Raw genomic sequence first — 23,263 nt, 5'->3', positions numbered from 1 at the left:
CACCACCCCAGCACCACTCAGCACCACCCCAGCATCACTCAGCGCCACCCCAGCATCACTCAGCATCACCACATCATCACTCAGCGCTACCTCAGCATCACTCAGCACCACCACAGCACCACTCAGCACCACCACAGCACCACTCAGCACCACCACAACCACAGCACCACTCAGCACCACCCCAGCATCACTCAGCGCCACCCCAGCATCACTCAGCATCACCACATCATCACTCAGCGCTACCTCAGCATCACTCAGTGCTACCCCAGCATCACTCAGCACCACCACATTATCATTCAGCACCACCACAGCACCACTCAGCACCACCACAGCATCACTCAGCACCACCACAGCACCACACAGCACCACTCAGCACCACCACAGCACCACTCAGCACCACCACATTATCACTCAGCACCACCACAGCACCACTCAGCGCCACCACAGCACCACTCAGCACCACCACAGCACCACTCAGCGCCACCACAGCATCACTCAGCACCACCACAGCACCACTCAGCATCACCACATCATCACTCAGCGCTACCCCATCATCACTCAGCGCTACCCCAGCATCACTCAGCACCACCACATTATCACTCAGCACTACCACATTATCACTCAGCACTACCACAGTATCACTCAGCACTACCACTCAGCACCACTCAGCACCACCACAGCACCACTCAGCACCACTCAGCACCACCACAGCACCACTCAGCACCACCCCAGCACCACTCAGCACCACCCCAGCATCACTCAGCGCCACTCCAGCATCACTCAGCGCCACCCCAGCATCACTCAGCATCACCCCAGCATCACTCAGCATCACCACATCATCACTCAGCGCTACCTCAGCATCACTCAGCACCACCACATTATCACTCAGCACCACCACAGCACCACTCAGCACCACCACAGCACCACTCAGCACCACCACAGCATCACTCAGCACCACCACAGCACCACTCAGCACCACCACAGCACCACTCAGCACCACCAGAGCATCACTCAGCGCCACCCCAGCATCACTCAGCACCACCACAGCACCACTCAGCATCACCACATCATCACTCAGCGCTACCCCAGCATCACTCAGCACCACCACATTATCACTCAGCACTGCCACATTATCACTCAGCACTACCACAGCACCACTCAGCGCCACCACAGCACCACTCAGCACCACCACAGCACCACTCAGCACCACCACAGCACCACTCAGCACCACCACATGATCACTCAGCACCACCACATGATCACTCAGCACCACCACAGCATCACTCAGCACCACCATAGTATCACTCAGCATCACCACAGTATCACTCAGCACCACCACAGCACCACTCAGCACCACCACAGCATCACTCAGCACCACCACAGCATCACTCAGCACCACCACAGCACCACTCAGCACCACCACGGCATCACTCAGCACCACCAAGGCATCACTCAGCACCACCACAGCATCACTCAGCACCACCACAGCATCACTCAGCACCACCACAGCATCACTCAGCACCACTCAGCACCACCACAGCACCACTCAGCACCACCACAGCACCACTCAGCACCACCACAGCACCACTCAGCACCACCACAGCATCACTCAGCACCACCACAGCATCACTCAGCACCACCACAGCATCACTCAGCACCACCAAGGCATCACTCAGCACCACCAAGGCATCACTCAGCACCACCACAGCATCACTCAGCACCACCACAGCATCACTCAGCACCACCACATGATCACTCAGCACCACCACAGCTCCACTCAGCACCACCACAGCACCACTCAGCACCACCACAGCACCACTCAGCACCCCCACAGCACCACTCAGCACCACCACAGCACCACTCAGCACCACCACATGATCACTCAGCACCACCACAGCTCCACTCAGCACCACCACAGCATCACTCAGCGCCACCCCAGCATCAATTAGCACCACCCCAGCATCACTCAGCACCACCACAGCATCACTCAGCGCCGCCACAGCATCACTCAGCACCACGACAGCACCACTCAGCATCACCACATCATCACTCAGCGCTACCCCAGCATCACTCAGCTCCACCACATTATCACTCAGCACCACCACATTATCACTCAGCACCACCACAGCACCACCACAGCACCACTCAGCACCACCACAGCATCACTCAGCACCACCACAGCATCACTCAGCACCACCACAGCATCACTCAGCACCACCCCAGCGTCACTCAGCACCACCCCAGCATCACTCAGCACCACCCCAGCATCACTCAGCACCACCCCAGCATCACTCAGCACCACCCCAGCATCACTCAGCACCACCACAGCATCACTCAGCACCACCACAGCATCACTCAGCACCACCACAGCATCACTCTGGAACACTACAGCATCACTCTGGAACACTACAGCATCACTCTGGAACACCGCAGCATCACTATGCGCTACCACAGCATTATTATGCACCACCACAGCATCACTCAGGGCCTCCACAGCATCATTCGGGGCCTCCACAGCATCACTCGGGCCTCCACAGCATCACTCGGGGCCTCCACATGATCACTCAGCACCACCACATGATCACTCAGCACCACCACAGCATCACTCAGCACCACCATATTATCACTCAGCACCACCACAGTATCACCCAGCACCACCACTCAGCACCACCACAGCACCACTCAGCACCACCACAGCACCACTCAGAACCACCACAGCACCACTCAGCACCACCACAGCATCACTCAACACCACCACAGCATCACTCAACACCACCACAGCATCCCTCAGCACCACCACAGCATCACTCAGCACTACCACAGCATCACTCAGCACCACCACAGCATCACTCAGCACCACCACAGCATCACTCAGCACCACCACGGCATCACTCCGCACCACCAAGGCATCACTCAGCACCACCACAGCATCACTCAGCACCACCACAGCATCACTCAGCACCACCACAGCATCACTCAGCACCACCACAGCACCACTCAGCACCACCACAGCATCAGTCAGCGCCACCGCAGCACCACTCAGCGCCACCGCAGCATCACTCAGCACCACCCCAGCATCACTCAGCGCCACCCCAGCATCACTCAGCGCCACCCCAGCATCACTCAGCGCCACCCCAGCATCACTCAGCGCCACCCCAGCATCACTCAGCGCCACCCTAGCATCACTCAGCACCACCCCAGCATCACTCAGCACCACCCCAGCATCACTCAGCACCACCCCAGCATCACTCAGCGCCACCCCAGCATCACTCAGTGCCACCCCAGCATCACTCAGCATCACCACATCATCACTCAGCGCTACCCCAGCATCACTCAGCACCACATTATCACTCAGCAGCACCACTCAGCACCACACAGCACCACTCAGCACCACCACAGCACCACTCAGCACCACCACAGCACCACTCAGCACCACCACAGCACCACTCAGCACCACCACAGCACCACCACCGCACCACTCAGCACCACCACATGATCACTCAGCACCACCACAGCTCCACTCAGCACCACCACAGCACCACTCAGCACCACCACAGCACCACTCAGCACCCCCACAGCACCACTCAGCACCACCACAGCACCACTCAGCACCACCACATGATCACTCAGCACCACCACAGCTCCACTCAGCACCACCACAGCATCACTCAGCGCCACCCCAGCATCAATTAGCACCACCCCAGCATCACTCAGCACCACCACAGCATCACTCAGCGCCGCCACAGCATCACTCAGCACCACCACAGCACCACTCAGCATCACCACATCATCACTCAGCGCTACCCCAGCATCACTCAGCTCCACCACATTATCACTCAGCAACACCACATTATCACTCAGCACCACCACAGCACCACTCAGCACCACCACAGCACCACCACAGCACCACTCAGCACCACCACAGCATCACTCAGCACCACCACAGCATCACTCAGCACCACCACAGCATCACTCAGCACCACCCCAGCATCACTCAGCACCACCCCAGCATCACTCAGCACCACCCCAGCATCACTCAGCACCACCACAGCATCACTCAGCACCACCACAGCATCACTCTGGAACACTACAGCATCACTCTGGAACACTACAGCATCACTCTGGAACACCGCAGCATCACTATGCGCTACCACAGCATTATTATGCACCACCACAGCATCACTCAGGGCCTCCACAGCATCATTCGGGGCCTCCACAGCATCACTCGGGCCTCCACAGCATCACTCGGGCCTCCACAGCATCACTCAGGGCCTCCACAGCATCACTCAGGGCCTCCACAGCATCACTCAGGGCCTCCACAGCATCACTCAGGGCCTCCACGGCATCACTCACGGCCTCCACAGCATCACTCACGGCCTCCACAGCATCACTCAGGGCCACCACAGCATCACTCAGGGGCACAACAACATCACTATGCGCTACCACAGCATCACTGAACGCCACAGCATCACTCGTCGCCACCACAACATCACTCCGCGCCATATATAGCATCAATCTGTGCAACCATTCAACAACAACAAGTTCAAATATGTTCTCTCAATGTTTCAAGCTTTATTACAAATGTCACAAAAAGATGTTAATATTTCACTTTTGTTCTTGCATTTTCGTCACAATAAAATACACTGAACATAATCTTTACAAAAGTTATTTACAAAAGTTTAAGCTATTGCCATTATAAATTACAATCACTTTTATTTAAGTATTAATTATTTAAAAAAATTAAAAGTCATTGTTATTTGTAATATCAATACATCTAAGTCACGTAAATACAAAACATGTTGCATTACAAATGCTATAGGCGAAAGTTATAACTATTGGCATTGTAAATGACAAATCTATTAATTTAGCTATTTTCAAAACCAACACAAATAAAAAAATGGTCATTTACAAGACCAATAGCTCAAACTTTCCTAATGCGAGACCTATTGCATTGCAAATACTTGTCTAGATATGTATTGATCATGTATGTGGCAAATTTTATAAAGTGTTTCTCATTATAGGTCTGTATCTTATAAATAAAAAATTTAACATGTAAATCTCTCTATATAGATGCAGTGTTTTTGATGTAAAATCAATCCTACAGTCATAAACACAATTTATTAACTTACTTGCCGTCCTCAACCTCTGCAAAGTCATGATATTCTTCAGGCATGAAGATGTGTGTTGTAAGAAGCACTCTCTTTAGGCACAACATTTTTCAGCAATGTGCAGCAGCAGTCGAGAGAACTAGAGGATTAGAAGGGGGAAAAGGCTTCTCAACAGTGGGCTCCACTTTTTTTTAGCAGTCGATCTCAGGATATGAACTTGCATTCTTAGTTTACCCAGAAATCAGAAGAAAGTGATAGACATATGATGCAACAATGGGATCAGAGGCCCAATAATCAATAATCGCCTGTTAGAATATTTTCTGGGTCACAGACAAGAATGGTACAAACTGGCACCAGGTGGCTAGGTTCAACTGGCTTTATTTCACAAGCTTTTATGTGGGGCTGCTACAAATCAGGGATAGTATTTGATTGTACAGTCTCTGTGGTGTCTGGTGGGAGATGGACCTCCTGGCCTCCTACTTTGTCCTCATCTTTACTGCTGTTTCTTCCATGTTGGTGAAGGTCTGTGCTGAAGGACTCTCCAAGCAAAGTCAGAGTCGCTCCTCTCAGAGCTCCTTTGGAGTCAGTGGGGCTGAAGAGGGTTAGAATTCTGGGAGGTGGGCTTAAGTAGAGAGTTTCCAGCAGTTGGTGAGAATTTTGTCCCAGCTCATTTAGTCTTGGTTCCATTGACCATAACTTAAGATGCATTTTAGAGAGTCTGTCCAGAGATCCCATGTCTCAATTCCTCTGACCTACAGCATATTCAGTCTCTTTAGTAATTATCAAATAATACCCCGTTGATTGAAGAAATGTCTCATGCATTTTTGTGCTCAATCTGTCTAAGAAACCTGGACTATTAGTGTCCCCAATAACAGGTAAGCTGTGCACCTCATATTGACGTTGTAAACTATCATGAAATAAAAAGAACTAAAACGAATTTAAAGACAGATATTTGTAGCCACTTCAAATCTATTCCCCCAGTCTAACAGGTTTTAATTCAAGCACTACTAAACAGGGCATGTGCTGTCTGTTGCAAGGCATATTGTGGCTCACTTAGAAAAAAGAGGGTTACGAGCCTGTCCATTGCTTATCATTGGTAGGCTTTCCTTATCACTCTCATGTGCCTGCTTCTTATTCCTGAACCAGCTTCTCAATCTTGTGTTTGTCCCTCCCATGGAGCATTGCCTCTTCACAATCTCTTTGACCTGTTTGATCCACCACCTATACCCTCTGTGTTGCTTTCCCTAAATCCTGTGCTGCTTTTGCTCCGCCCTCCCCCTGTTGCTTTTGCATCCCCACTGTTTATTTCAAGTCCCCTCCGGTGTTTCTCTCGGTCCCCCTCTCTACACCTCTGTTGCTTCACGTTCCCCCTCACATGTGTAACTTCGCCATTACCCCCACCACCCCGTGTTGCTTCCTTTTCGCCCGCTTTAAAAACAATTTGCACATTTTCTTTATTTTTAGTTATCTATCCAATTTGGATCGTTACCTAAAATGAGAAACCAACTGCATCATTTTGTAGGCGTGCACATGTGTGGTGCACCTACAAAATGACACAGGGGGCCTAGTCAAGGGCTTTTGTTTTTTAAGCCACGCTGCACAGCATTCTGGATACTGTGCAGCATGGCTACAAACTATTTGCTGAACCAGTCGTTTACAGGTGAGACCTATTAGTTTTGCTAATGCTTGCTTCTTACAGGCATTGCCTACAGAATAGGGGTTTATGAGTGTGAAACACTTCTTCTTTTTAAATATGAAATTATTTCTATAACCATTTATAAATTCCATTCACAGCACCGGGATTAGTAGCATGATCATGATGTCTGTTATTACATAGTGCTTGATGCTGCCTTTTATTTGCAGTTTTCTATCATAACATAATTGTACTTCATTTATTAATCTCTGAAACGTAAAAAGCTGTGTGCCATGTGAAAAGCTTATATTAAATCTGAAAAACAAAGCAAATCCCAGTGCTGCAACAATGATATAACTAAATACTGAAAAGCAATGATTTAAACAATTGCCCCAAGAAACCACTTTTTCCGTTTCATACAAAAGTCAAAAACTTTATTTATTTTTATTTCTATTCTATTTCTTTAGAATGTATTTGTTCTATTTTATGTATGTCAAAACACAACAATTTTTCTTTTTGTGTTTTTGGAAGCCCCTTTAAACACTCTTAAACATACAACCTCTTCTAAAATTCTGGAGAACAACAACAATCATACTGTGTCAGAATCATTCACCTATTCTCTTCATCTACACACCCAAACGCTCATCACACTTCACTCATTTACACTGCCCACCCTAGTGTCCCTTATTCTAGAACAATTATTCTTTTGATGAGTCAAAGAAAAACTCCATATTTTCATACATTTATATACACAAACAATGTATGTACAAGGACATCAGGCCGTCTAAACTATTTCCTGTACTTGAAACAAACACAGAAACAATATGATTTAAATACAGATAGGCCTGAACAAAAATAGTCTACGCGTTTCGAATCACCCTGAATGTGGGGATTCTCATCAGGACCCAAAGTTTCTGAAAGACAAAAGAATGGAAACAAGTCTTACTTTGCTTACGCTCAAAAATCACACTCGACTACTCGACTCTGTGTCTATTAGTGTCTTACCTTAGCGTTCATGCAGGCAAACTCTGTCAAAGTCTGTTGGTAAAAAGAACTCATGAGAAGGATGTAGAGCTAAATCACTTTTATACTGACTAGAAAAGGAAGAAGAAGGATGTCTTACTGAAGTTATGCATGCAATCGAAGTTGCAGGTGTGTCGGTCGTCTTCTAGTATCGTTCTGTGGCTGTAAGAAGTTAAGGAGAATATTTGACTCTCGATTTGAAAATGCTATCTATTTCCGCATTAGAATGGGTAAGTCAGAAATAGGGGTACCTGGAAATTGCTGTTTAATATCCTCTAGTGTCGGCGATCACCCCGTTCTGATCAATTTTTTATTTTCTTATATTCAAAAGCGAGGAAACGTGAACCCTGTCTGAAAGACAATGGGACCCCTTAGGATTAATCTTGCCAATTTACACATGTACAGATTAGGTTTATAAAACATGCGCGTCGCTGTCCTCCAAAGTTGTCAGACTTTAGTGTTTTTAAGCCACATGCATTACAACAACCTTCGTGTCTCGTACTAGGGCGTGGTAGGGCCACCGGGGGCGAGCACTGGGCCTCGAAGCTTGCAGTGCTGCGGGCCACCCCTATATTACGTTTGCCTCAAACTGGCTCTCTACATATAGGACACGTTTAAAAAGGGTGGAATGACTGAAAGGAAATGCTGTTTACCTTAGTTTCAGGCACTGGGGCATCCGGATGACTCCTTGAGGTGCTTAGTCCCGGAAAACGATTCGCGGAGTCGCGTCCCTTGACAGGATCATGACGTATTTGAAAAGCGGCCGGTCCCGGGCATGCTGGGAATTGAAGTTATATTGGGCGATCTGAGATGTCCAATGGCGTATTATCGGTAATGGGCTTCTGACATAGCTCGTTCTCAGTAGGAAAAATTGAACATTGTGGGAATGAAAATGTTTTACGGATCTCTTAATTCCAGAAACCTTAATATTGTAAAAAAGCACTTTGTCAGCAGCAGCCGAAATGCAGAACTTGCAACACAAGCTTAATGTATCATCCAGAGATGAAATGTGTGGCAGTAAGTCTAGTTTGTACTTGGTCTCATTTTCTCGACATATGGCAAAATCTGAACCAGGCATTGTGACCCGCATCATGTTTGTGCTAGTTTAGCAATGGTGCGTATATAGCCGTTCCCAGTAGCCAGATCCTCTTCGACTGGCATCACAGTGTTTGACAGTGTTCACAAATGGAAAATCTCTGACAGCTCATTCAAGCCGTCAACTGCAGTGTTGAATACTATGATAAGAGTTGCTTCTCTTTTCGTTAGTTTAGTCTCCAAGTTCCCTCCCCTGGCATCTTGATCGACTTTTGAAAATGATGGTCCATCTTAAATCTTTTTCTGTGTGGGCATGCAAGTTCCAATGATGGGTGAGGGGTGCCGACTGTACATTCTTTTTAATCCTTGACTTGTGTTGTGCAATCCATTGACGGATTTATTGGTTTGTTTTACCAATGTAAAGTTTTTTGCATGGACACAATATTCCGTATACGACATATTTGGATTTGCAATTTGTGAATTGCGTATGTTTCCAATGGATGCCATTGTGGGAGAACAGCTCTCCTTCAATTGTCAGTTGGCAACAAATGCAAGTGCCGCACTTGTGAGGACCTGTAATGGGCGGGAGGCCTACATAATCCCTCAATGTTGAGCTGTTTTGCTTGGGTAGAGCCGCTCGCACGATTTGGTTCGCAATACTTTTATCTTTTCTGAATGCGAAAAGGGGTGCTTCCGTTAGTTTTGGATCTAGATTTTTGACTAAGTGCCAATTATAATTGATCAATTTCTTTAACCAATTGGACGTAGGGCAGTAAGTTGATACACACACGATCCGGTCTAATGGGTTCTTCTCTTTTTTGGTTAGAAGGGACTCCCGTGGTGTCCACCAGGCTCTTTTTAGGGCACGTTTCACAAGTTTTTTCAGCTAACCTCTTGATGTTCGTTTCTCCTTCAAGTTGTTCGCATGATGCATGTATTCGTCCTTAAATATGCAATTTCGTCTAATTCTGAGAAATTGCCCATAGGGCAAATTATCCTTTAGACTCCGTGGGTGGTTATTTGTATAGTGCAGTGCCTTGTTTCCGTCGAATTTTTTCTTGTTCAGGGTGGTGGCAAGTCTGCCTTCGGATGGATAAATTTCAACATCCAGGAAAGCCATCTTCTGTCTTGATTGAGTTAGAGTGAACTGGATGTCAGATGTTCTACTGTTTAACCATAATGGAACTCGTGGAGTTGTTGTTCGTTGCCAGTCCAAATTAAAAACACGTCGTCAATATAACGGAGCCAACAACTGATCCAGTGTTTGAAGGGATTGTTTGTATATACGAATTTCTCCTCATAGGCACTCATGAATAATACCGCTAATTCAGGGGCAAAGGGACAGCCCATGGCTACTCCCTTTATTTGGAAGAAGAATTCATCATTGAATTTGAAAAAATTATTTTTTAATGCCAAACTTGCTAATTCTAATATGAAGTCGGTGGGGATCTTAACTGGCCTTGGTCGACTGTCTAGGAACATTCTCAATACTGCTAGTCCCTCGTCTTGTGGAATTTGAGTATAAAGGGAAACCACATCTATACTCACTATCCAATGTTTATTTTCTTCAAATGGCAACTGATTCAATTTGTTTAGAAAGTCAGTTGTATCTTGTAGGAATGATTTCACTTCCTTCATAAAAGGTTTTAGAAAAAGTCTACAAATTTGGAGACGGGTTCAAATAGTGACTCCCGACCCGAAACTATGGGTCTTCCAAGGGGCTGTTTCTCATCTTTGTGTACTTTAGGTAACACGTAAAATATTGTTGTCCTCTGATGGTTGTTTTGAAGAAACTCATATTCCTTTTTACCAAGGAAGCCCTGTTCGTGGCCAGATTTTAATACTTCAAAGAGTTGTCTTTGTAATTTCCATGTTGGATCTTTAGGGATTTTTCTATACCACTCTTGGTTTGAAAGTTGTTTATTGACTTCCGCTGTATATTGGGGGACACCCCATACTACAATTGACCCGCCTTTGTCAGCCTGCTTGATAGTTATAGTGTTGTCATTTTTTAAATTCTGTAATGCCACTTTTTGATCTTCTGTCAAATTGCTTTTGAGGAAACCCTGTCTTATTAAATCTGAAGCATTGAGCAAAGTGACTTGACCATGTACTATTTTCTTTCTTGTTTGCAGGAGGACGTCCCAACTTGGCTCCGGAACACCCACATTTACATGTGGCCTGAGAACATAAAGAAAATCTTGCTGAGGCTATTGAGGCAAGAGGAACTAATTGCTCCGCCTATTGGACCTTTGCCCAAACTCACACTCATGCCAATATGAGCAGCAGTCGAAAATAAATATTATAGAACCTATGGGCAGGGTTAGGGAGATCTGCTTGAATGAAGCTTTTATATTACCACTGGTGTAAATATGTATGGTTTGATTTGATCTAATCCAGCATTAAATTATTAATATCTCTAGGCATCCAAGCAGTTAACCCATGCAACAAGAATGAGGGGGCAACAGAACATATTTGGTGATTTATCGAAATGCTGTATTGGAGTACATTTTTTTATCTCTCTGAAACCTTCTTAGTACCAGACTTTGGGGAAGACGACTGCACAGCATTGGGACCTTAACAGAATAGGAGTCATCTTTGTGAATACACCTGAAACTACCAGATAATAGTAAGATAGTTAGTAACTGGTCCATAACAGAGCTGTAAGCATGAGAGTGAGAATCTAGGTACCACTCGTGTACAGGGTGTGAATGTAGTCTTTTTAGGATTGGTTCCATGAGTGACCACTCTGAATTCCAGGACACCAGTCAAGCTGCATCATTCCTCAGCACCTGCAGTTCTTTTAAATTCTTAACAACATTCCTTCATAAAGATCATAAAACTATTCAGATGTTATAAAAAATAAAAAAGTAAATCACATTCTCTTGTGCCACACACTCATTAGATAACACTTCTTTCCTAGATTTGCTTACTAAAAATTGTGGTCCTCATTTAGTGTTTTGAGGGAACCAAAGATCCACCAATTTCTGAAGGAAACTACAAATATGAATCCATTGGCTAAGTTTCCTCCACAATAATGTTCCTGTTGGAAAATTCCCAGTCCCCTCCATACTCTAATTAAGGCTATATCATTGAAAGATTTGGGAGTAATTTATTTTTGTTAATCCATTCTTAAATTGAGTGTAGTGCTGTTGTGACATGCCAGAGAACCCGGAAATAATTGGGTGCTGTTGGCATGCAAGCAGTAATCCACACCGGGCATTTGGATGTCACAAAGAGGGTGAATATGAATAATGCTTATGTCCAGTGTTACACAATTGACCCTGAACTGTAGGAAAATGAACAACTATATTGTAGGGCCTTTTATTGGGGCACCAGGACTGCCAGAGGTTACCAGAATGTAATTACAACAATTGAGGTAATTTACTGCGGATGCCCTGGTGCCACAACACTTCCGCAGTCCTACTTGAGGATCAGGTATTCCATTTAGCACTTGACTCTCATAAGGTAGTGAGGCTGAGGAACCAACGCATACTCAAGGAGATGTTGTAGAGTTATACAGTTGGAATAAATTATAGCAGGTACTGGTGGATAAGGCTCATGTCCACGCAGCTCTTTACTTTAAAAACACAAAAAGCTTAATTAAACATAAGAGGCATTAATAACAGGTGGAATTAAGAAAAATAATGAAAACCAGAAGGGACTACCACATTCTGGGCCAGAAACGTAATGCCAAGTAGACTTAAAATCTACTATGCGCACTAGAAATCGAAATAACATTGAACCTGAGGGTTTATTTCCATCTTTGGGGGATGTTTCAGGGATCCTTGGATCTGCAGCTGCAGCACTAAAGCACAGTAGTTTGTTTCAGAGAGGCACTATGAAGACTAATGGAATGGTTTTGGGGGTTATAAAGAGTGATGATTTATTTTCAATTGGAGTTTCCATGTTTGCTCAGAAGTGCGCCTGGTGAACCTGCTATGAAATAAATGCTCCTGCTACGAAGTCCATGAATTGCTCCAACAGTGAAATCCCCATCTGCACTTGGCAAGTGAAAACGATGGGGCTGATTTCGAGTTTTGAGGAGAAGGGTCTTCAATGCAACAGCGACGGAGAACCCACCCCACCAAACTGAAGGTCCACCCACCCACCGGCTGACCTTAAGTATACTCATATGGGAGATTCCAACTCCATCGTTGACCTACTCCTCCAACGGCCCAAAAGAGTAAGAGCTGCTGGAGGTTTTTGCCATTGGACCACCCGCCCGATTTAGAGTGGACGGTCAAATGGCCAAATTTTACTTTCACTGGCATGAAAAACATGGCTGTAAGGGACAGTAAAAACTTTTAAATGAAGCCCACACCATGAGAGCATACCGCCACTGTGTGGAGGTCATTAGATTTTGTTTCATCAAACACTAAGTCTCAATCTAGTCATTGGTACATGATGACAGCCAAAAAGTCAGTCGGGATTTCCCCAACCTTACAGGATGGCTTTTGAGGTAGGTGCAGACATCTTACAAGGAGGCTTGGTATGAACCTTGCTCACTTTCTTGATGTCTGGGGGCAATGAAGTCTCTCCTGGTCCTAGATCTTGTTGTGTTTTATTAGGCTTTGATGGGGAAGCTGCCAAGGGTGACAGTGTGGATCCTGGACAGTCGTGCTTGGCAATGCTATTGTCAACTGTTTCTCTCACTCAAGTGGACCTGGCTTTGGAATGCAGATGAATTGTGAATTGCCGTCAAATGTCTCACACTGTCAGATAATGTGATGTTAGATCTGTCGGCGGCCTTTGACACCGTCCCCCATGAGGGTCTTCTTGGAAGACTCGCAGAGATTGGTCTCCGGGGGACGGTGCTCCAGTGGTTTCGATCTTTTCTGGCTGGCCGTCGACAAACGGTCTGGGCTTCTGCTTGCTCCGCCGAGATGTCGCCATTGGGTGTCGGAGTTCCTCAGGGCTCAGTACTGAGCCCTACTCTTTTTAACATCTTCATGACCCCTCTGGCGGCACTGGCGGAGTCTTTCGGGGCTCAGATCGTTTCCTACGCCGATGACACCCAGCTCCTCTTCACCTGTGAGAGGGGGGCGGACTTTGATGGAGGTAGGATCCAGGGTTGCCTTGAGGCTGTGTTTCAGTGGTTCCAACATCACAGCCTCAAGTGCAACTCGGATAAATCCGAGGTCCTCTTTTTTGGATGCAGCTCAGATCCGGACTGGAAAGTGTGGTGGCCTGAGAACATGTTTCCACCAGCAAGTTCGTCCCAGGTGGCAAAAAACCTTGGGATCAAGATCGACAATGGCCTCTCACTACGCTCACAGGTAATTGGGCTCACTGGCACCTGCTTTGGACTGCTCCGGATGTTACGCAAGTTCCTTCCCCTGTTATCGGAGGAACACAGGAAGATCACAGTTCAGGCGTTTATAGGTTCGAGAATTGACTATTCCAACGTCCTATATCTCGGCCTGCCAGAATACCTGCTCCAACGGTTACAGGTTGTCCAGAACTCGGCAGCACGCGCCATTTATGGACTTTCTCGCCGTGCTAGAGCCTCGGGTCTCCTGGAGGCTCTGCACTGGCTTCCTGTCCGGAAGCGGATAATTTTTAAGACCCTTACTCTGGCATACAAAGCCATGCATTCCTCCGGAGCAAAATACCTTCAGAAAAGGCTATCATTCTATTACCCTGCCAGGCCGCTCAGGTCAGGAGCCTTGTTTCTTGCTACGGTTCCCCGTGTCAAGAGAGCCCGCATCGGAGGCCGTTCTTTTAAACTATTAGCGCCCCAGCTGTGGAATAAACTGCCTGTGTCCCTGCGCAGTTCCCCTAACCTGTTAACATTTAGGAAGGGGCTCAAAACTTGGCTTTTTTCCTCTTAGTTCCTGGCCCTATTAGGTTTCTTTCTCTCTGTTTTTAATTTTCTATTCTTGTTGTGTTATGAGATTGTGTGCAATTCAAAGCGTCGGGACACTCTTCTGAGTAGCCGTACGCTATATAAAACCCCGGGATAACATAACATAAGTTCCCTTCTCTTCACAGGTCAGCAGCAGTGCACTTCCTCAATATTTCTTCTGCCCAGTTTGAGAGAGTGTAGCAGTCAGCAGAGGTTCTACAGGATCTTCTGACACCGCTGTGTAGAACCTCCTTGGCTATCGTGAGGAAACACTGACGGCTTGTCCCCAGACTACTGATTATGCTTCCACTACTGGCCACACATACACACAAACACATATATCCTAGGTAGAGGGGGCAATAGTCATTCTCACAGAGGGGGTGACCTTTGGTTGCCCTCTCAATATTAGAGACAAATTCTGATGTAAAATGGTCAACCCTCAGTGGGCTTGTATATTTGTCAAACGTAATGAAGGAAAACATTTTCATTTGTTGTCTAGAAAATGTATAAATGTAATGTGTCACAGTTTCACAAAGCCATGCGGAATCCCAAAACATAGCAATAATGCACTTTACCCCATAGCCACCAACCCAGAGGGAAAAATATGATCCAATGAATGAAAAATTACTTAATTTTTCAAAGTATTGAATGACAGGTTTTAAAACTACATGACTAGAAAAGTAGGGATGACTATATTTTCTTTAACTGCGGCGGAAATTCCGCTCCGGTGCGGGTGAAATAAATGGTGGGCGTGGTTCGGACGGCCCCGACCGTCCTCCGCACAAGCCCACCGTGACGTCGGACGATGACGCATCCAAGGGGTTAATGATTCCCTTTGGATTACAGGTGACAGTAGAGTACATAGTTTGGATTTAATTTTCACTTTTCTAAAAGCTTCTGCTGTAGTTCAAACTACTTTTTTATTTTGTAAAACTACAGGAAGATTGCTAATGAAGGAATACTTTGAGGAAGATTGCCATTTTTGGCACTTCTAAACGGGCCATCCACTGTAGAACACAAGCATTTGCAATGCAATATGTCTCGCATTTTAGAGAGTTTGAGCAAGTTGCATTGTAAATGACAATTTATGTGTTGTTTTTAAAACAGATAAAAAAAGGCATTGTCATTGACAATGCCAAAAGCTTAAACTTTTGCAAAGGGAGACCTATTGCAAATGTGCTTGTGGTATACAAATCTTTTTTTTAAAAAGCTTTAGGAGAGAGCATGTCCTGCCTCCAACAGCAGGCAGGGCAAACCTATTTGAGAAACCTTTTTCTCGGAGGCTGTATTTAAAGCCTACCGAGTAAAAACACACGTAACAGGGGGTGTTGCCATGGCAGGTTACAAAATAAGACAAGGCTGTACTAAGGAGAGCCTATTGACCAATGAACAGCTACAGTTTACAGTGGACAATGACACAAGCCAATGAAAAATATGGGTGGAGAAAGGGCAGTGCTTCAAGTCCCTACCTGAATACAGCATGCCTCGCAGAGCGGCGCTTGCGCTAATTAGGCTCAACCTAAAAAGGTTCTCTTTGCCAAGTGCTGCATTGCTAACAACCATTGTCACTAGGTATTCCAGAATCATCCTGGTTCGATTATGACGGCTTAGGTTTTGAGGCCTATTGTGACATCACTTACTGGTGGCCTCTTTAAGTTCTGCAAATATTTTCCTAATCTCATCAATATGGATGCCTCCTTAGCCATTTCTTTGAATTAATAAGATATCTTTTGTACATTTTTACAAAGGGCTTGTCACCTGCAAAAAAGAATGTCCTCCATATCCCGTTAATGTTTGGTAGTTCCATTTTAGGATCTTGAGGCGGTTTGAACACATGCTCTTTTTGTAGAAAGGTATAACCTGATTTTATCAAGCGGTGTAGTCACATTTAAGGCAATTGTAATGTAAGACTGAATCCTTTTTGTAAGGAATAATCAATTGGAGCAGATAAACGTAGGCTTTGTAAAATAGTTAAGATAAGTTAGATAAGATAAGTCTGAGCACCTTAAGCCAGTAAAGGCTGTTATACTCAGTAAGACTGTTATGCTCAGTAATTTACCAGGCACCTTGTGTTTTTATTAACAGATTAATCTAAGGCAAATTATGGCTCAACATTTTGGTCCTGATTCTGCCTTTGCACGAGAATTCCTATCCCTGCGGAAACAGAATTATGCATAGGTATCAGAATTCCAGATTTTGTGATGAGCACTGCACTTCCACAATTTTCCACTGATGCACTTCAGCAAGGCACACCTTCTGAAATTTATCAGAGAAAAATGCCTGGTAAAAAGAAAATATATTTTGGATTCAATGTGTTGTATTTTGATTCCACATGTCAACCCTTATTTCTAATTTAAAAACTTGTAATAGGAAATATTTACAGCATCTGGTTAATATCTCAGACTGGGCTGAATGTGTTATAGGGTGCAGTAAGTGCAGCCGCTACATTGACCAGCTTACAAACAAGGCCTAAACTAAGAGTATGACCACCCTCATGTGTGGAACCTAATATATTTTGCTTAAAATAAATTAAAACATTTTTAACACATTTTAAATTTAAATAATGATTTAGATTTGCAATAATACTTTAAGAGTCAAAAAGTTAATAAGCAAAGTAGTGCCAGGTCTTGTTACTTAACATGCTACTTTTTCAAAGATGTTTGGATGTTATTTTAATTTACTTTCATGATGAGGTGGGCTTTTTCTGACAGGATTGAAACATGAATGAGTTTGTATTCTGTTGTGAAACAAATTGTATTATTTCTCAATTGTAAAATGATTTTGAGTTAAACTCAAGAAGAGTTACCCGAGAACTCTGTGTCACACAGGCACTAAATTTCCAGTCCGGGCTTTTCATTTGCAAAATCAATGCCTCATAAGAGTTGTTATATTGATTTGGTACAATGGAACCAGCTGGTTAAACTCAACACAGCCAGACTGAAAAATTGATGCTCCAGTAACACAAACTCATCTTGTAATCCTACAAAGCATTCTTCTGCAGAGCTTTATTTTGTTTAGAAAGCATTCTTCAGTGTGTAGTGTAAGCGTCTGTGGTCGAGTAAAGTGTGCACATCAGAGCTCAAGTTGTTAGTGGGCTCTTCACTGCACATTGCCCCTTATTTGTACAGTGAATATTGTATGTTCATCTATCAGTAACAAGAATCTTGTTCCATCAATGGTTTCTCACAACATGAGATTCCTGAGGTGAAAATAGAGTAACTACCAGTGGGTAGTATTATATTTGTAGAAATTGCATGTGACTATCTATTTTTGTTTCAACCTCTATCCTATGCTTCCTTGCATACTTCTTGATTAATTTCTTGGTTCCCTACAACCTTCTTCTAAGTATGTTCACACTTTCCTCTACTATGTTGACATTAAATCTCTCATGTCAGTTTGGTGTATTTTGCGGAACTGTGGAAAACTTATGTAGTTTTCAGTTCCTCATACATTTTTCTGACTTTGTTGCAGTGCATCCTAATCATCCATAGGCATCCAGAGTGCTATGTTTTCTTTTTGTGACACCTGTTATGTGGATGATCTGTCTTACAATGTAGCCCTTAACTGTATGGAAAGGCTAGTTATCAGTAGATACTATGGCTTATTTGGCATTGATGCTCTTAGTGACATTGTACTTTGTGAGACTGAAGAGTGTAGTACAGGAATTCTGGGTTAGGATCACCAAGCAAGTCCAAGAAGTAAACAGTAAAGATATGACTCAAACCGTGTGGGAGCCCTTAATGGGCCGTGCCTTTGCACAAAGCATTCAAACGAAGATCCCAAGCTTGCATTTGTTTTGACAGAAATGAGAAATGTAGTGGCTTGTGAATCTACTAGAAGTTACTATTCGGAACTGTGGACTCATGACTTAAAAGCCCAGACCCTTGGTAGGGTTGATGTCACACTGAAATTGAATGCAGAGAAGAGCGAGGACTATTGCGTTTGGTTGAGTCCCTCCTCTCCTCAGACCACCCTGAGTGATGCACAGGTATGGGTGGGAATGGGTGTCACTGAACTGCTAATTCTATTTCTGTGGCTCTGCAGATTGGTCTGGTATATAACATATATAGTAAAGCTGTACCAAAAAAGTTAATTCTCTTACAGGTATTGTGAACTTGGGGATCTTCTTGACCTGAAAGATAATGTACAACTTAAGGTTGCTTTGTTAAACTATAACCCTAAATTACAATAAATATAAAAAAAATTAAACTAAATAAACGCATTCTTTTCATTTTTCCTGCTTTTTACCACCTATGTGAAATAGCTGCATCTTGCTGTTCCAGGTCGTCTCTTGGACCAATCCCCTTTGGTTTGGTTGCACAGATGTGGTCATCACATGGGCCACAAGCTTTTGTGGAAGTCCTGAAGAAGGAAGATTTGCAAGGCTGGAATTTCAATGGAATGTTGTTCAATTTAAAACGTCTTGCCATGTGCAAATGGTGGAAGGTTTTAGCAACATGTATATATTTCCCTTAGTGTCAGTACCTCGAGTGTTCTCTCGAAGGGCCAATCATCTGTCCGTTAAATTTATCTAACAAAATCATTCAGTTTACATGAAGCTGTCTATCCTGCAACTATCACAGCTATCCTAAAAATTATGTTTTCCTCTATTTAACATGTTGGGTTTTTTCAGACTTTGACTGATATTCGAAAAATAAATATTTAAGTTGAATAATATAGGCACTAGAAATTAGGCGCATTCTGTTACTTCATGGTTCAACATCAGATACAACTTTCAATTTAAAGACTCCGTTCAAAATCTTTTACAAATAACCCTTGTTTTTTAAAAGTGGATTGATACTGATGAAGAAACATAGAAAGGTACGAAAATGTCAATTTGGAGGTGAGGGGAAGGATAACACAATACAGAATTGCCAAAAGAGCCAAATCATGAGTCTGGTTTTTAAGGTATTTTGATCAGGGTTCAAACTATTAAAGTGTCAACATAGTATACTAAAGAATGAGTGGTCTTAAAAAAGGATCTGCCAACTAAAGTTATTTTTTAGTTATTTGAACAAATGTAGGAACAACACTTTTCCTTTATTACACTGAATAGGACGAGCATGTGCAGTGGACAAGCGGAAACAGAACAAACTGTAATCAAACATTCTGATTGAGTTTTCTAGCCCCAGATTCCTCACCTTTTGAATATTCCCCAGGCATCGGACTGGATCCACAAACTGTTTCAGCAGTACCTCTCCACTCCTGAAAGCGGCACCTTGCTGCTCCACTCTGACGCTGTTCTGCGCTGGAAACGGCATGCCGGAATATATGTTATGTAATGTTATAGGCATTTGCTAAATCGCAGCAACTCCCAACCGAAGGGGTATCTCCGCGCTTTGCAACTCAGACTCAGCAACTCAGACTCAGAAAAGTGCAGTTCAGAACCGATCGAACATCCACGTCTTTTGCAGTTTTCTTTAACTTGGTTGGATCCTGACACACCGGAGATGCAGAGGAAGCTTGTTCCAGTGAAGTGGGCAAGATATGAGAAGGATCTATCATTAAACCTGGAAGTGCATATACGAGGGATCCTTAGCAAAGCGTGATTTCCAGACTTGAGCAATCGCGTAGGCTGGTAGAGGCTGAGCCTAATGTAGTGCCAGACAACATAGTTTAAAAATGGTGTAGTAGCCAGTGCACAGCTTTAAAGGTCAGAGCGGAGGACCAGCATGACAGGAGGTTCCACATCAGTCAAGCCACTGTGTTCTGCACAACTTGAAGCTTGGCCAGCAGTAAGTCATTTGCTGCCACTAGCAATGTGTTCCCATAGTCCAAGGGACTCATACTCAATGCTTGAACTAGATTTTTCTCGATGCATAGGGGAGCCATGGAAAGATTTTCCTGAATAGACTCGTGGCAAAAACAAGTGCCACAGATTGCGCTGATCTGGTCTTTCACGGATAAAGCCCGATCCAGTTTGATGCCAAGATTTTTCACCATCTATTATTTGCAAGGGGCTGGGTCTAATTCACCAGGCTACCAGTCCATCAACCAGTGCACCTGAGTCTTGCCAAACGGCGCTATCTCTGTTTTTCTCCCATTCAATTGGAGGCAGTTGTTAGTCATCCAGTCAATCAATCAATCAATCAATCACTTCATTCCTAAAGCGCGCTACATACCTGTGAGGGTCTCAAGGCGCTAGGGGGGGGGCTGCTTCTTATCGAAGAGCCAGGTCTTGAGAAGTCTTCTGAAGGCCAGCAGGTCCTGGGTCTGTCGTAGGCTGGTAGGAAGAGCCTTCCAGGTTTTGGCGGCAAGGTAGAAGATGGATCTGCCGCCGGCGGTGGTTTTCCGGATACGAGGAACTGAGGCGAGGCTGGCAGAGCGGAGACTGTGGGTGGGGGTGTGGAAGCTGAGTCGATCGTTTAAGTATTTAGGTCCAGTGTTGTGTAGTGCTTTGTGTGAATGGATGAGGGGTTTGAAGGTGATTCTCTTGTTGACGGGGAGCCAGTGTAGGCTTCTCAGATGTGGTGTGATGTGGCTGCGTCGGGGGATGTCGAGGATCAGTCATGCCGAGGTGTTCTGGATTCGTTGTAGTCATCTCAGGAGCTTGGTTGTTGTTCCTGAGTAGAGGGCGTTCCCGTAGTCGAGTCTGCTGGTGACGAGGGCCTGGGTGACGGTTTTTCTCCTGTTGGGGGGGATCCATTTGAAGATCCTGCGGAGCATTCGGAGGGTGTTGAAGCAGGACACGGAGACGGCGTTGACTTGCTTGGTCATGAAGAGGGCGGAGTCGAGGATGACCCCTAGGTTGCGTGCGTGGTCGGTGGGTTCCGGGGCAGTGCCTAGCAATGTGGGCCACCAGGAGTCATCCCAGGCTGATGGGGTGGGTCCGAGGATGAGGACCTCCGTTTTTTCTGAATTCAGCTTCAGTCTGCTGTCTTTCATCCAGTCGGCAACGGCGTTCATTCCTCTGTGGAGATTGGCTTTGGCGGTGTGGGGGTCTTCGGTCAGGGAGATCAACAGCTGGGTGTCGTCGGCGTAAGAGATGATGTTGAGGCTATGTTGTCGTGCGACGTGGGTGAGCGGTGCCATGTAGATATTGAACAGCGTCGGGCTGAGGGAGGATCCCTGAGTGACGTCGCAGATGATCTCGGTGGTTTTTGACCGGAAGTGTGGGAGGCGGACCCTCTGGGTTCTGCCGGAGAGGAAGGATGTGGTCCAGGCCCGGGCCTTCTCTTGGATTCCGGCGTCATGGAGGCGTGCTCATAAGGTGCGGTGGCAGACCGTGTCGAAGGCTGCTGATAGGTCCAGGAGGATGAGGGCGGCTGTTTCTCCCTTGTCCATCAGGATCCTGATGTCGTCGGTAGCGGTGATGAGGGCGGTCTCGGTGCTGTGGTTGCTGTGAGAACTGGATTGGGAAGGGTCCAGGATGTTGTTGTCTTCGAGGTAGCGGGTTAGCTGTTTGTTGACAATCTTCTCTGTCACTTTAGCCGGGAATGGAAGCAGGGAGATGGGCCGAAAGTTCTTGAGATCCTTGGGGTCCGCCTTGTGTTTCTTCAGTAGGGCGTTGATCTCGGCGTGCTTCCAGCTTTCCGGGAAGGTTGCTGTTTCGATGGAGATGTTGATTGTTTTCCGGAGGTGGGGTGCGATGGTAGTGCTGGCTTTGTTGAAAACGTGGTGAGGGCAGGGGTCGGAAGGGGATCCGGAGTGGATGGAGTTCATGGTTTTGATGGTGTCTTCGTCGCTGACGGTGGACCCGGCGGTCAGGCGGCTGGTGCGGGTGGAGGTCGCGGGGGTGGTGGTCTCGGTGGTGGGTGCTGGGGTGTCGGAGTTGAAGCTGTCGTGGATGTCGGTGATCTTGCGATGAAAGAAGGTGGCCAGGGAGTCGCATAGGTCCTGTGATGGTGGGATGCCGTTGGTGTTGGAGCTGGGGTTGGAGAGTTCTTTAACGATGCTGAAGAGCTCTTTGGTGTTGTGTGCGTTGTTGTCTAGGTGGTCCTTGAAGGTGGTCCTCTTGGTGGTCCTGATGAGTTGGTGGTGTCTGCGGGTGGTGTTCTTGTGGGCTGTGTGGTTGTCTGGTGTTCGGTCGTGGAGCCATTTCTTCTCCAGCTTCCGGTAGGTGTGCTTGGATGTCCGGAGGCCTTCGGTGAACCAGGCGGCTTTCTTGTTGGTGTGGTTGGTTGTGGAGATCTTGAGAGAAGCGAGGGTGTTGGCTCAGTCGCTGATCCACTGTTTGAGGTTGGTCGCGGTGTTGTCGGGGTCGATGAGGTCGGCAGGTGGTCTCAGGGCGAGGGTGGTTGTCAGTTTGTCCTTGGTGACCGTGCCCCAGCAGCGGCGTGGCAGCTGTTGGGTGCGGTGGTGTGTTTCCTGAAGGTGAAGTGGACGCATCTGTGGTCGGTCCAGTGGGGTTCGGTGGTGTGGTTGAAGGAGACATGGGTGCTTGCGGAGAAAATGGGGTCCAGCGTGTGTCCGGCGGCGTGGGTGGGGGTCGTTACGAGCTGATTGAGTCAGAGGTTGTCGATGAGGGCGGTGGAGTTGGCGTCGTTGTTTTCGAGGTGGAAGTTAAGGTCTCCGAGGAGGATGTAGTCCGTGGAGGCGAGGGCGTGGGTGCTGATGAGGTCGACGATGGTGTCTTTGAACTGTGGTCGTGGTCCGGGTAGTCTGTAGACGAGTGTT

General features: G+C 46.0%; 1 protein-coding gene across 4 annotated transcripts in view; it reads left to right on the top strand.

Annotated features, from left to right (window-relative positions):
• Positions 1–18,865, top strand: part of LOC144763498 (E3 ubiquitin ligase TRAF3IP2-like) — a 336,420-nt gene extending 317,555 nt beyond the window's left edge. For 3 of the 4 annotated variants that reach the window (XM_078649142.1, XM_078649140.1, XM_078649141.1), the window contains one exon: positions 10,935–11,679. In XM_078649142.1, coding sequence (XP_078505268.1) covers positions 10,935–11,081 — 147 coding nt within the window. In that variant the 3' untranslated portion in view covers positions 11,082–11,679. Of the gene's footprint in view, positions 1–10,934 lie in introns of all 4 variants that reach the window. The other variant, XM_078649139.1, reaches the window with a different exon arrangement.
• Positions 18,866–23,263: the final 4,398 nt, after the last annotated feature.

This window comes from Lissotriton helveticus, chromosome 6 (assembly GCF_964261635.1).
Source record: "Lissotriton helveticus chromosome 6, aLisHel1.1, whole genome shotgun sequence".
Taxonomy (NCBI): Eukaryota; Metazoa; Chordata; class Amphibia; order Caudata; family Salamandridae; genus Lissotriton; species Lissotriton helveticus.
Note: the sequence above shows the minus strand (reverse complement) of the source record. Positions and strands in the feature narration are given on the sequence as shown.